At 34.9% G+C, this 16,559-nt stretch overlaps 1 protein-coding gene across 3 annotated transcripts in view; it reads right to left on the bottom strand.

The window, feature by feature from the left end:
• LOC126823268 (cyclic nucleotide-gated olfactory channel) overlaps positions 1–16,559 on the bottom strand; it is a 186,083-nt gene that overhangs the window by 37,756 nt on the left and 131,768 nt on the right. For all 3 annotated transcript variants that reach the window (XM_050551991.1, XM_050551992.2, XM_050551990.2), the window contains one exon: positions 1,199–1,287. In XM_050551991.1, coding sequence (XP_050407948.1) covers positions 1,199–1,287 — 89 coding nt within the window. The remainder of the gene's footprint in view (positions 1–1,198; positions 1,288–16,559) is intronic.

Genomic DNA, 16,559 nt, shown 5'->3' with positions numbered 1-16,559 from the left:
CAATACAATTATCTATAATTAAGTGATTGGTATTGTTTTGAAGATTATATTTAAAGGAACTGGTCCATCTGTGTCTATATGGAAACAAAATATAGATAATAACGACAAATACCCGGATCAACTTTAAGAAATGTTCGAGGCACCCTCTTTCATGCGCTACGTTTATTTAAAAGATGGGAGCAGTAACGTCACCAGTACTACCTCATCTTTCAATATGCACACCCCGCATTAAAACGGCGATGTTTTGAGTAAATCGTGGCCATTTTGTGTATTTTATGGGTTAATTTTAACTATCAGTTGTGTCTTCTGTCTTTTCCAATTGACAGTTGACGGTTCTAATTCTGTCAGTGACACCTCGAACACAATTCAATTCAGTACGTAGTTTGAATGAAGGCGGCTATAACGTTGATCGGAGTAGTCGTCATCTATATAGAAATAGACCTATCTCTCTAATTGGCGCGATGCCCTATGCACATTTAAACATCTTAAAACCAAGTTTAACTTAACACCAACTTGAAGCATTCGTTGTTAATTCGAATAAAATACTGATATAAATTCCCCTTCTTTTTATACTTTTGATGGCTTAATTTACTACAACGAAATTTGAACTATAAAATAACATCGATGACAGAGGATCTAGGTTTTCAATAAGGTATTTAATTTTGGTTGTTGTCTCGCACATTTCGAAGAAAACGGGGAACTATTAGAATGGGTGTTTCCGTCTCTATATATGTCGCACTTTTGGGGACACGATGACTTTCCTTCTAATCAAGGAATGGTCAAACCAAACTTGGTGTAGTTGATGTCCTCGATGATGACCATTTCTACGCAGGCTAAACCGAGATAAACAATTGGGACATTCTACTTAGGGTAAGCACAGATAAGCAATTTGATTTGTTGATGCTTCTGAACACAGTACCTCAGAGTTAAGAAACTTGGTGTAGTTACATTAGCTCAATACCAGGTACCAGGACTAAGTTCGATCATAAGCATGTACTTCATATAATTTGATTGCTCACACACAATTAATGTTGGGATTTGTTTTTATATTACTGAAATCAACTTTTCTAATCTTTTGTTAAACTTCAAATCCAAATTGACCCCTTTCTATTTCCCCCTTCTTCTTAAAGGTGTATCAAAAAATCTCTAATTCCAGAAAAGTCCCTGACATATAAACCTGTACAAGTAGTTTCCTTACCTTGACCAAACATAATCATACCATCGTTGAACTCGTTTCTGTAGATCATGTGGAACATTATGTGTAGACATGTATAATTTGGCACCATCCTGGAAAACAATAGAAATGCGTAATAAACTTTCATTACAAATATATTGAATAATATACACAAACCCTGTTGGGACATCGTTTGAGAAATTAAATATATTAGATACCACTGTTCATTTGAGGCGATCACATATGACGGGGGATTTATATCGTGTTCTATTTCCGTCATTTCCCGCGTCGCTCGTCGCCTTTTAAAAAAAACGTGACGCACGACGCAAAATTTGCGTCGCGCGTTTTTTCCAATGTTAATTTAAGCTACGGAGAAAAAGGCGACGTCGACTTTTTAACACGACGTAGCCCTTTAAAAAGCGTCGTGCATCGCTTTTCAAAACTATTTACAGATTGACGGGAGACTTCGTTATTTTACATTTTTAAATACAATTATTCTTAAAAATACATCTGCATTTTCGCAAGTTTTTAGGTTAGGTTTTGTTTTCATTTTCAATTATTATGTGAAATTTATATCCTATTATAATGTTTTATCTCAGAATCCTGGTAAATTTTAAACGGATTTCTTCTATTGTGAACAAACTACTGTAATCACCTCCTGCTGAACCAGCGGCTGCCAGGCAGGATACGCCTACATTTTGCAAGAGATGGATAGAGACCAAGCTAAACAAAAAGCGATTTTTCGTACAATCAGGGGCCATAATTCAGGAAGTTACGGTCCGATATGTGCAAATATCGAAATGAACCGAGATCTTTGGGTTATAAACTTACATTTCAAGTTTCATCAAAATCAGAAGAAAATTGTCACCTCTAGATGGTCCACAACTTTGATATACCATATTTGAGTACGAGGGGCGGCCATTTTGTCTGTCAGTTTTGGCCAGATTTTTTACGAAATTCAACCTCAGGATTATGGCTCCTGATTGCTTGAAAAATCGCATTTTTAGCTTGCGGATTCTCTAGAGGTCACAATTTTTTGTTCCGATTTTAAAAACCGTTTAAATATTTCACAATTCAACAACCATAATGAAGGTTGAATTCGAATTTCGGGAAAATCGAAATGTAACTGCCCGACAAAATGGCCGCTCTGTGTACGCAAATTGTGTAAAAGTATGCAATACGAAGGTTGTGGACCCTCTAGAGGTCACAATTTTTATGTGGTTTTGATGAAACTTAAAACTTATCTTTATATCCCAAAGATCTAAGTCCCTTTTGATATTTGCACATTTCAGACCATAACTTTCAGGATTATTGCCCCTGATTGTGCAAAAAATCACGTTTGGTTTTAGCTTGTTCTCTATCCATCTCTTGCAAAATGTGGGCGTATCCTGCCGCTGGTTATTTCAAGTTCCGACTGTTCATGTCAATAATATTCCTGATTAAATTACTTTTTTTTGTTTATTCAACAGATACTGAAATCAAAACAGTCTTGAAAAGAACAGTTGGGGATGTCTAAACATCGTTTATCGTCTTTATAAAAATGTTTTTAAAACAAAAAATCACTCGTCAAAAGAGGCATCGCAGATTGCGGGTATTATTGGGTCTTGGGTGTTTATTATGCAGACCGTGGGAAAAGCTCGTGCAAGTTTTGCGCTAAATTTAAACATTTTTACTGCATCTGTGTAGCATACAAAACTCATATGGCGTGGTACCTTTTGCGGTAATAGAATTCCATTCTCCGTAGATTTCAAAATATATAAGTAATAACTAAGCGTACAAACGTATGGATACATTGCTCTGTGAATTTCAAAACGAAGCAGGGAATTTCGAAAATTAATTGTGTTACCGAGACGCACGATTATAAAATTCTGAACAGTTTTTGCACACCGGAAATAATATTCGAAGAGAAATAGAAAGACATGGAACTGTCTGCCGATAATTAAACCGTTGTGCGGTATGATTTGTTGATAATAATTTTTAGTATGTATAAAAAAAAAAAATAACGTTATATACCTATTCAACGATTCAATGGCCTCGGGCTATTAATTTTGCCGAGGCAAATGTAAAATACATCGGCTACAGCAGATTGTTGTTATTAATTGACGGGACTGCTTAAGTTCATCAGGACATATTAAAGATATTCAAAGGTGAGATTCAAGGCCCGTAAAACGAATGTCGTTCTTTTTGTTCTGCACCTGTGTTCAAAAAACGTAATCCCACCTAACTCTCTAACCAAATAATTAATACAAGACGGAAACAAAATAACGGACTACTGGCGTATTTATGTTTGCAGTCGTCCAAACTCATTACTGGGTCCGAGAGCAATAGCTTATTCATACACAAAATTTGAATTGTAAAAGAGCCAAACACCGTTACGTTAGACAAGCCTTGCTTTGACCCCCTTATACGAAATGACCTATCCCGATAAGTGACGTAATTAGCTTCCATTTTTGTATTTCTCGATGTCCAAGTTTATGATAAGTTCAATTTTACAAGAGACAACTTTTTTATTCTCTGGGAGATTTAGTTGTACAATGGATTTTATTTAACTGGAGGTAATTTCAAGTTAATAATAACCAAATTTAAGTAGTTTGTTCATAATCGAAGAAATCCGTTTAAAATTTACTATGGTTCAGACAGTAGTAGCCAGAGGGAGGGGGGGGGGTTATGTTGCCCGAGGGCGACTCTTCTTCTTCTTTGACTTGGTCCAATTTACACGTAACATTCAACGTTTGCAACACTGGAGATGTAAAAAAAACTATACAAACATAAGACTGCATCATAAGGTCTGTCATTGAGTCAACTGGCGTGGTTTCGATTCCCCGGTTGTACGTGGCAAGGAGTAGGGTCGCCTGTCCAACCTCGTGGGTTTTCTCCGGGTCCTCCGGTTTCCTCCCACTGCTAAAGATCCCTACTCTCAAGCGAATTATTGAAAAAATTGAACCATATGTTAGTCCCAAAATGACCTAGTTTGTGTCGAGTGGACGTTCACTCCCCCTCCCTCCCTCTCTCTCTCTGTCTCTCTCTCTCTCTGTCTCTCTCTCACACACACACCTACCCACCCACACACACACACTTTAATAACCATATAATATGTAGCATAGCTACATGGAAATGGTTCAAGGTAGCAATTGTCCTAGCTATTAATACACTCGTTTTGGTTTTTGGATTTAAAGTTTATTTTAACGATGTACTTCAACTTGAAAATATGAGTATGAGCATGAGGTTTAACTGAAATAAAAGAAATAGGTTCCTAATAATTACAAATCAAATTATAACAAATGTACATTAAAATACTGATCGACTATGAAACAGTAATAATAGGCCTAAATAGCGTAAAGGCCTATAGACTTGCTAAAATAAACAGATAGCCTATCAAATATAAGACTTCGTAGACCCTTAAGATGTACCTAGTATGCAATAAGCCTAGATATAATTATAAATATAACTAATTTTAACAGCAGCAATACAAGTTGAAAACAGAAATTAAGGCCAAGGGTCACAATGTGATAATAAATAGAATTATGATCTAGTAGGCCTAACCTATACAAGTATAAATATATATATATACAGTGCACTCTGTCACACTCGACCTCTGATCACTCCGACACTGTTACATCCGACACAATTTTCATGTTCCGATTTATTTCCTTATTACTTCAGTCAAAAAATATATCTGGGTAATTCGACCTCTGTACGTTCCGGATTACGACATATATATATATATAATCGACGGGATTGTAATATTGAAAATGGGCCCTTATTTGTAAATAGACATATCTATAAATGTGCACAACACCTACAAGTAAAATTCCAAATTTTCCCTTTTTATAAAATGAAAGTCGATGACACAACGAAAAGGAAATTAATGGAAGACCATTTTATTCAAAAATACGTTTCTTGACTTAATAGTCAATAAGTAACAATTGGCCATTAGCTTCATTAATTTTCTTAAATCTATCCCATGATTATCTTCCACTCATTGTTCATAAATTGAACCCATATACTAAAGATTAACACACGTGTGTACATGTTTTCTATTAGTTAACGATATACTATGTAACCGTAGACAATGGTAACTATAGCCAATTAAAACCACAGTGTTACTATGTAAATATGTATAAATATACTATACTGTCCATCTTTATAAAATGACATTATTTATGAATAGTCCCAAGACGGACGAAAAGTACTTTAAAATGTTATTAAACCAGTGTTGAAATCAGTTTGTGTCGGCATACCTTTTTTTTTTTTATCTTTTCATCATTTACCGTGAAACAAAGTAGTGGAGCTTTGCGGTTGTATAACGTTGGTATTAGGCAGAGGCAGGACCATAAACACATATATATAGCCATTAAGCAGACCGATGGATTAGGCAGACAAAAACCGGTCTGCCTAATATTTTAACTGATGAATTTTACATGTTAAAAAGTGAGAAATCACATTTCTGTAGTTGGAATAGATTTTAGTTGCCTCTCACAGTAATTTTGGGTATCTGGATTTAAAAAAAGAAAATTAATATTTTTTTTTTTTACTCTTAAGTTTTGACCTGCGTATATTTCTTTATCTATTATTATGGGCATTAGCCAGACAGACTTTAACCCTAAACAGTTTTCTAAAAACATATGAATGTCTATATTTTTTTATTTTTTTCATCCAGGAAACATTGCTTTTAGTTTTGATAACAAATTTGTTTCGTATTTTTTATTAATTTTTAAAATAATATTTTATCATTTTTTGTTACTGTCAAAATTCTCGTTTCGACGTGAGAGGTTATATTGAAACATTCATGAGTATATGACGTCACGTCTCGATGACGTCAAGGTTTCGGTGACGTAAACGGCAGGTGTCAACCTCCTCTCTACTCGGGAACTTTCGGGACTTTTGGTTTGCATTTTTGGTTGTGGAAAATGGCACCATATAGACTACAGTATGGAAAACGGGTGGTAAGTAAAATTATTATTATTCCGAATACCGAAAGAATTTTAAGTAAATAAACTAAATCAAATGACTATAATTGAGTATGGATTAGTCTTATGCGCGATTTATTTTAGCCAGAATGGTAGGCCTAAATCTAATGCCAATGGGGCTCAGTTGTCTTAGACTTAGCCTTGATAAAACTTAAAAGATGGAATTTTTCTACAGGCCTAATGTAGTCTACCTGTACTCTTCACTTTTTGGGTCACCATAACTTTAAGTTCAGGTACGGTCGTCACGCAGGGTTGGGTGTTAAGACCATCACTATTCATTGTTTGTGTGTTGGATCTAGGCTACAATTTTAAAGTCGTGCTTAGGCCTACTTTTGGCACTTTTCTTTTGATAAATCTAACACCAGTCAGGTGAAGTTGTATTGTTTTTATTATTTATTTCCAGATTAAAGCCTGCGTCACAAAGGAAACTAGTGCTACATGTAGGCCTATCCATGAATCCAATCACTTGACAAGCAATCGGGTAGGCTTTGATCGTTTGTTTTAGCCTAATTCCTTTTATACGATAGGCCTTCTGTAACAGAGTTAGATCAGCTGATATTCTAAATCTATTGTTTTTATTTTCAAAGACATTACAAATTATCAAATTAGACTAGGCTATAATGCACTGGGGTAGGCTACATTGAACCAGTGGTTAAACGTACCCCAATGACAATGGTTCAATTCAATCTGCTACATCACAGTTTTATGATTAAAATTTTAATAAAATTCAAAATGGATCAAGCTCTTGTTTATCTGGATTGTAGATTAGCCATGAATTGGTTGCAAGTACAAGAGTTTCCTACACTAAGCAGTTAACATACTTATGGAAAATGATAAGTGAAAGTAGTGAATTTTAACTTTTAAGCACTCTTTTGAAAAAATCATTGGCTAAAAAATAATTGACAGCATGTTGACGGAGAAATAGGTCTAAGAATCAGTAAGAAGTTATCTCACTTCTGTGTAGTCTACTCTTGGGTTACCTAGTATTATCAATGGTGGCTCAACGTACCGGTACCCATATGTTCACTGTGCCCCGGTCTCCCCTATACATATCATTTTGTTGTGGCAAATCATTTTGTGGCGAAATAAAATTGCACAATATATTAGTCCTTATAAACTCCATTTCAACTGATTAGTCCTTTCCAAAACGATTAATGCTGCAAAAAGTCGTCATTTGAATGGTTTACACGGAGCTATATAACGTACAAATTACTCATCAATTCACAGGCATGTTTTTATTTTCAACAGCTAATTTCACATAAAATCTGGAAATCTGGTTCACATTAATTCATTGATTGATACGACAGAAAAAAGATGTTTACAATGATTTTGGGAGTTAATTAATTTTGTATTAATCATGCCGTATTGACGTATTCGTTCATTTTTCCATGTATGTATGCAATAGCCTTGACCAATAAGGACACCATTTTTTATAACTGAACCCTTGTCAGCATTTATATGACATGTTGATTTAATTCCAACTGTCAAACTTGGTGTGACGCATTTGAGAGATAGAGAGGGGAGAGAGATATTGGGTTTAACTCCACTCGACACAAACTAGGTCATTTCGGGACTAACATATGGTTCAATTTTATTTCAATAATTCGCTTGCGCGTAGGGGTCTTTAGCAGTGGGTGGACCCGGAGAAACCCACGAGGTTGGACAGGCGATCCTAATCCTTGTCACGTACAACCGAGGAATCGAAACCAAGCCAGTTGACTCAATGACAGACCTTATGATACAGCGCGCACGTGCTAACCATTTGGCCATCCAACTCCCAAAGCATTTGGATCTTGAGAGGACGGACCCTATCAATATTCAGAGTTTTATTAAGTGGCCACATTTACCGAAAACGTTGAGAATATAGGATTTTGGTTTTTTTTCAAATTCGATGTGAAGAATTGGGACAAATAGAGGATGAACCCTAAAGTTCTCCGTCCATCTCTTGCAAAATGTGTGAGTGTCTTGCATGGTAACTGCTTATTTATTGCAACTGGACCTTTAAATAAATCAAAATTATTTCTTTCTTTCAGGCAAGAAGGAAATAATCAAGTTTATAAAAGAAAACAAACAACTTTTCGGTGCGTTGAAGTGCCTTTCAGAAACCGACGCTTATGAAAAAAACAGACATGAAATTATTTGATGAAAGAAAGACATACAGACTGAAAGCGTCAAAAGTTCTTAAAAACTGGGTAGATAAAGAGCTGACAGTCCTCGCTATAATAGCTAAAATAAAACTAGATAATGAAAAGAGCATGTCTTGAAAATTCAATCAACTTAGCGTCGTTCGGGATTTTTGGAGAAGAGCGGAGTATCGATTATCATTTTTTTTAACCAAATCACTACCTCCCAATTGTTATTAAATCCATAAAAAAATCTCGAGCATCCGATAACATTGAGAGTTAATTACCCATTACGGTCTTGGGACGTTAATAAATGTCTAATTAATGATTTATATAACATTTAATGCCTATAGAAATATTTGGAATAGGCAGATTTAGCTATTACATAATATGCATCTTTAATATACATGTATGTGCTTTTATGTGGACACAATGTTTTAAATTGGACTATAATGTTAGGTGTTTATCAGTCGAATAGCTTGATGCTTAGGCTAAGCATAGATAAACAATTTTATTGAGTCGATGATTTGGTACACAATAAAATCAATTTTAATTGAGCCAGATTGGTGAAACTTGTGTGTATAGTTTCACTACACCAAAACCTTGATTAACTTAATTAATAGGTGTCGGTTGAACACCAAAACCTTGATTAACTTAATATGGTTTCCCCATTTAATATGTGTAGGTTGAACACCAAGCTCACTCTTGGCTTGTTTCTACCGCCTCTATTAAATTGAAAATGATATTAGATTTAAGGGCATATAGCTCTATTCTTGGGGACTTAAGCATAGACGAAGGTGGGTCTAAAAGCACATTTTACTGTATATTAAGTGATTTGTATTCAATGTTTGAAATTTTATTATAATTTTTTAATCAGTTATGTTTGGTAAATATGTGAACAGTTCAAACGTTTGTTCCTTGTTAATCCATTCTACACGATTTTATTATAGTTAGTTTGTCAACTGTGAATCAGGCCTTTTTAAATACTTATTGGATATTAGGCATCCATTTTGTCACAGTAAGCTATTGACTGAGGCAATGTTTTTGAAGCCGGAAAATCTACGTATGATTCTGATTTAATTGATTATAATAATTTTATGCAATATATGACCAACACCACTAATATTTTTGATTATTCTATTGAACCATTGATTGATAACTTCCACTGTTTCACTAATGTAACTCTTTCAAGTAATAGCACTACTAATGATACTGAAACTTCCTTCGATAATCCTGTTGGTACTGATAATAATAGTCTGATTTTTGAAGATCATAAAAGTAATGATCCAACGATGCATAAAGGCGACCTCAGCAGTCAGTTTATTGACCCTGATGTAACCCTCGATTCATTACAATCCATCAATTATCCCTCTGTTTCCACTTTATTTTCAACCAAACGTAAAGGTTTTAAAATAGGTCATTTAAATATAAATAGACTTTTCGGTAAAATTGATGAAGTAAGGGATTTAATTTTGCAAGATAATGAAAATTTTAATGTCATGGGCTTTTCTGAAACGTTTTTACATTCTGAAATTGACGATAAATTTATTAATATCTTTGGTTATGATCTGATCAGAAAAGATCGACTGAGCAAAAGTGGCGGAGGCCTTATCTTATATGTAAATTCAGATCTAAAATATTCAAGAAAACTTGATTATGAACATCAAAATATCGAATCCATTTGGATTGAACTCCATCCAGAATATGAAAAATCATTTTTATTATGTCTTGTATATAGACCACCTTCTTCGTGTACAGGTTGGTTTGATGATTTTGAAACTAGTTTAAATTCCATAAATACTGGTCAATCTATTTATGTAATAGGAGATTTTAATATAGATTATTCAACTACTGTTCCAAAACGATGGGAAAACATAATCAATATGCAGGGATTACATCAATTAATTACTGCCCCTACACGCTGTTTTAAAAATTCTTCTACAAACACACCGGATAATATTGTTGAAATTAAAGTTCCTCAATATGGTATTAGTGACCATTTTCCGATTATTTTTATCATTGGAAACTGCAAGAGAAAAATCACAAAACACAACCACTTGGAAATTCTATACAGAAATTACAAAAACTTTGATGATTCTAATTTTATTAATGATCTTGCTAAAATTCCATTTGAACTAGTCGAGTCAATTGATGACCCAAATTCTGCCCTTGATACTTGGTATAACCTTTTTACAGGTGTTTTAGACTGCCATGCTCCGCAAAAGCGAAAAAGAGTAAAAAGATACTATCAACCGAAGTGGTTTAATGAGGAAATAAATAAAGCCCGAAAGTTCAGGGACTTCTTTAAAGCCTCCAAGACGTGTGACGACTATAGAATATGGAGAAATAAAACCAAAAATCTCATTAATAAAGCCCAAAAAAACTTTATCAAGGACTCTATCGAAAATGAAGAGCAATCTAAAAACATATGGAGATATTTTAGTGACATACAGAATAAACCCAATAATTGCCCTTATCCCAATAGTATTAAATATGGAAAAACAACAGTTAATGATCTAAATGCTATTGCTAATGTGATGAATGATTACTTCACTAATTTAACTGATGACATTAAGCCCCCCTATACACCACTTTCTCAAGAGTGCAAACGAAAGATATCAGATTACGTAAATGATAAGATTCCCCCAAATAACAACTTTTCTATTAATTGTATTACTACCACAGAGGTATTAAAACATTTATTGAGTTTAAATAGTAACAAAGCCATTGGGTGTGATGGTATTGGACCCAAAATCTTAAAATTGTCTGCGTATACAATTTGTAGCAGTTTGACATATATCATTAATCTTTGTATTTCTCAAAACATGTTCCCTAGTGCCCTTAAACTGGCTAAAATTATTCCTATACATAAGAAGGGAGCTAAAGATGATCCGAACAATTATAGGCCAATCTCAATTCTCCCCACAATTTCAAAAATATTCGAAAGGCACTTGAGCACTCAAATTCAAACTTATTTGGAAACCTTCAATGTTCTTTATGCTTACCAATCTGGATTTAGATCAAATCATTCATGTGCTACTGCACTGATCCGAATGACAGATAATTGACTTGATGCTATCGATAATGGTGCGATGAGTGGTATAGTGTATCTTGATTTTAGCAAAGCATTTGATCTCATTGATCATAAGCTTATTATTGAAAAACTACATCTTTATCGATTTGATAATAATTCACAAATTTTGATTGAATCATATCTTGACTCACGGAAGCAAAAAGTATGTTTAGGATCAATTACCTCCTCAATTACTACAGTCAAATGCGGGGTTCCACAAGGTTCGATCCTGGGTCCTCTCCTATTCCTAATTTTTATAAATGATCTCCCACTCAATATTGAATCAAGTCAGATAGATTTGTTTGCTGATGACAGTACCCTGCATTGTTCACACAAAGATATTTTATCCATCGCCAAAAATCTCCAAAATGATCTCTATTTGGTTGCTAAATGGTGTGAAAACAATGGGATGGTAATCAATCCTTCGAAAACAAAATCAATGCTGATTTCAACAAAACACAAAAGAAATCAGAAAAATCTAACTTTATCACTCCATGGTGAGAAAATTGAGACGGTTACTACCGCAAAATTACTTGGAATTCAAATTGACCAAGACCTTAATTGGGAAGCACAGATAGCAGATATGTCTAAAAAACTTGCATCAAAAATATTTCTCCTAAATAAGATAAAAGATCATTTACCTTACGAGACAAGAATTTTGTTTTATAACAGTTACATACTACCAATATTTGATTATTGCTCTATTATTTGGGGAAATGCTACCAAAAGTAGATTAGACATTCTTTTAAAATTACAAAAAAGGGCAGCAAGAGCTATTCTTGATGCACCGATTGAAACTCCGTCCACCTCTTTATTTACTAAACTCAGTTGGCTTACCCTTACACAGAGGATTCTTTACAATAAAATTGTCTTATCATTCAAAATTATTACATTTAATACTCCACTTTATCTAAATTTCCATTTTATTGAAAAATCTCTTGTTTCCAAAACGGATATCTTGCTCCGTTCACAGACCAGTAAATCTCTTTTTCTTCAAAAATGCAAAACGGAATCCATGAAACGTACTTTTCATTATTCTGCATGTCTTTTATGGAACAATCTGCCTTTTGATATAAAGATGTGTAAAAATGTTGAAAATTTTAAGATTAAACTGAAAACTCATTTATTTTGCACACTGAAGGAACCATAATATTCAACTGATGACATACTTATTATTTTTAACTTGCAACTGCATTCTATTTTATTTTGTGTGTAATTATAGTGTTCTTCCTATATTCTACTTGTATAATGTATATGTTTTGTAGTTTGGGAGTGACTTATCAAACTTCCCACTTTAAAATGCTATTGCATTTCTAATGATTTTAAATTTATCCTGATATTACATGTATATATGTCTTTGTAGTTTAGGAGGGACCTATGGAAGATTAGTTTTTTTTTTGCAAACCAAATACGTTGCCTCATTAAATAAAGTTTTTATTATTATTATTATTATTATACTGAAATGGAACAATATTAAATTTTAATTCGTGTTTGTAATTTTGAATAAGGGATGATACTGAGTTTGAGGTTTAGCGTTTAGCTATTTTAATATGAAACTTTTGTCAGAATCAAAACAGCTGTGGTTTTTTTTTTCATTTTACTCTAAATTTCTCAAACATATATTAAGACTAAATGATTGATTTATAAGAACGTTTATTTTGTTGTACATGTGTCATAGGTCATGTATTTGGATGGTTGGCATTCGTTTCAAATTCTTGAATAAATTTTATGTTTTAAAGTATAATGTTGTTTGCAAAGTTTATTGTTGCTGCAAACAAGATTTAATTTACATCTAACAACTCTTGACAGTACCACCAATTATTGTAGACCTAACCAAACGCTCCTTCGAGTACCCCTTGATATAACTAGTAATAAAGTAATCAACGTATATATTGTGTTTGACCCTACATCCTTCACAGTCCTTGTACCACGCCTTTCATTCCCCATATATGTGCCTCGCTTGACCCAGTAGTGTTCCCAACAATTAGACCCTCCGAGAATGCACATACCCCCACACCATAAGTCTAGCCTAGCAATGTTTCCTTACCAACATTCCATATAATTGTTCCCTAATATACAAATTGTCCTACCTAATCTAATGATCATGTTATAGACACCGGTATAAATAATGGCTATATATATTACTCAATGTTTTAGCTCGAGACGATTAAACAATTTAAAATACAGACATTATTTCGCACGTGCCTTTCAATGAAATACCTCATGTGCGTCTAATATTGTTGCATCTAGTATAATAAAGGTACGATTGTCAAGTTGCTCGTAAATAATGTGAAGTCACATCTGTGTTTTAAGTATAAATAATAGCCTGTCCAGTGGATATCCTGTCAGCCTAATGACTTGTCTGCCTAATGGCTATATATAATATATGCACTGGTCTGCCTAATATCTATAAATATGCACTGGTCTGCCTAATGGCTAAATATATGAACTGTTCTGCCTAATGGCTATATATATATGCACAGGTCTGCCTAATGGCCTATATATATGCACTAGTCTGCCTAATGGCTATATATATATATATATATGCACTGGTCTGCCTAATGGCCTATATATATGCACTGGTCTGCCTGTTTTATATTAACAAATATTAGGCTGACCACCAAAAATGTATATTTTTTTATTTTTGAGGATTTTTTTTAAAATTTCAGATATGAATTAGACAGTCCCAAAGGTGTCATTTTTAAAATTATCATCTCCGAAAAGTAATAAGTATGGATTTTCACAAATGTCTACCTAATGCCCAAAATATAATAGCGTCATGATGATTAAACCTAACATAGAAATACATATTTATAAATTAAAATATTACTTACTACGCTGGGGGAATAATTTTAGTTAAAAGGTACAAATGGGCTTGTTCAAAGCACATGGTTTAACAAACTTTTTATTAGGGGCACATAACTCAATCATATTTCTTGTTAAGGCTGGAAAATAATAAAATGAAAGTAGCACAACAATAAAATGATAGAAGCAGTAAGTGTGAGCGTAACATTCCACCCCCGATGACAGCCCAAACTGTCATCCAAAATAAAACGCGAACTATTGATAAACAATTAAATTGAAATTGTCAGTGGTTTTCACAAGTAAAGTGTTTTAGTTCACTGAGGTTCAACACTGGTATCATCAACATAATTTGATGTAACTTGTCCTTCTAGAAAGCAGATTTTATCCACAGGACGACCGTACACACCTATTTTAGTCTTCACCTTGACGGATCTGACATAGCCATCATTTCCAGGATAAGTATTTACTATTAAACCAAGCGGCCACTGATATCTAGGAGTTTTGTCGTCTTTGATGAGAACGAGGTCACCTTCTTCCAGGTTACCAGGTTACGTTTTGGTTCAAACTATTTTTGACGCGCTTGAAGAGCTGGCAGATATTCCCGTTACCACCGATGCCAGAATATATCAGCGAAATACTGAACTTGTCTCCAACGACGTTGATAAAGGTCTTGTTTGACGAAGATGCCTGAAGTTATAGTTATCTCAGTAGAAGGGGGTGATTTGGTGTCAGTGGTTCTGAATCTCTGGGGTCATCAGAGAGCTTTGTATTGGGTCTGCTCTTAACTATTCCTTCAACGATGCATCGTCAAGGGGTTGTTGATTGAAGGTAGACCTTTCAGTGAGAGAGAGAGAGAGAGAGAGAGAGAGAAATGGGGTTTAACGTCCACTTGACACAAACTAGGTCATTTCGGGACTAACATATGGTTTAATTTTATTTCAATAATTCGCTTGCGCATAGGGGTCTTTAGCAGTGGGAGGAAACCGGAGGACCCGGAGTAAACCCACGAGGTTGGACAGGCGACCCTACTCCTTGTCACGTACAACCGGGGATTCGAAACCACGCCAGTCGACTCAATGACAGACTTTATGATACAGCGCGCGCACGCTAACCATTCAGCCATCCAACCCCCCAGACCTTTCAGTACAGATCGGACAGTTCGAATTTGGCATTTCCAAACGTCACCCATGTGGGATGCTGCTGGTGTATTAAAAATCCACTTGATTTCCTTCTTTAGCATAAAATTGTGAATTTTATCCGAATTCCAAAGTTTTTTTGGGTTTTTTTACTTGCTTTATTCTGCTTGACCCTCGACAAAGTTGTCCCCGTTATCACTGCGTATTTCTTGAAGTTCACCCCGTCGAGCTATACAACTTTGAAGCGCATCTAAAAAAGAGTCAGTGTCCAAAGTATGGCTTACTTCAATATGAATGTTGTGGGTAGTTAAACACGTGAATAGACAGCCATATGTTTAACTGCGGCCGCGTTTTACCAGGAATAGTCCGAAGTAGTCAACACCAGTGCGTGTGAATGGAGGTTCGCCAGCAGTAAACACCCTGTCCTTTGGTAAATCTGACATGAATTGAGATTCAAGAAAGGCTTCGAGTTTCTTGCACGGTAGGCATCTAAACAGGATACCTATAACGTTCACATGACCTCTAAGGATCCAATAATGTTGTCTTATATCGGCTAATACCCTTTCAACACCTGCGTGAGCGGATAGGACATGGTAGTATTCAATTATCAATCTTGTAACATGGCCCGGGGGTAGAATCTTCTCGTGCTTAGCTTCAGTAGTAAGGTCAGTATTGAAAAGCCTTCCACCTACACATAAAACACCTTGTTCATCGTGGTAAGGACATAATTTCCGAAGGTTTTTCTCTTTGGTGACAGCTTCGGTAAAGTTTGTTCGCTGTAAGTATGTAACAATTGCCAATTCAGCTGCTTGGGTTTCTGTGACAGTAAGGTTTTTTAGGGAAGTCGTTCTTCTTCTTATTGAGTATGGTCTTTAGACGTAATATCCAAGCAACAGCTTTCTTCAATGTAAACCGCGACAAGTATCTTTTGAAGAATGTGTTGATGGTGTTGATTTGCGTAGTAATAGGGTTCATTCTTTAACTCGGCCTTAGTATCAATGTCCATTTCAAAATTAGGTTGAGAAGGTCATGTGTCTTCACGCTGCCAAAGGAATTGGGGTCCATGGGGCCATTGGGATTTACTAATCAGGTAAAGAGCTGCAAGTCCTCGTGATGCGTGGTCTGCTGGGTTATCCTCGGATTTTACATTGTTCCATTCATCAGGCGAGATGTGATTTGCAACGTAAGTCTGGAATCTTTTCTCTTCATTTCTAAGGTACCACAACACAATCATACTATCGGACCAATATGCTGATTCAACAAGTGGTATTTCAAGTT

Source organism: Patella vulgata, chromosome 6, assembly GCF_932274485.2.
Source record: "Patella vulgata chromosome 6, xgPatVulg1.2, whole genome shotgun sequence".
NCBI lineage: Eukaryota > Metazoa > Mollusca > Gastropoda > Patellidae > Patella > Patella vulgata.
This window is presented reverse-complemented; position numbering and strand designations above follow the sequence as displayed.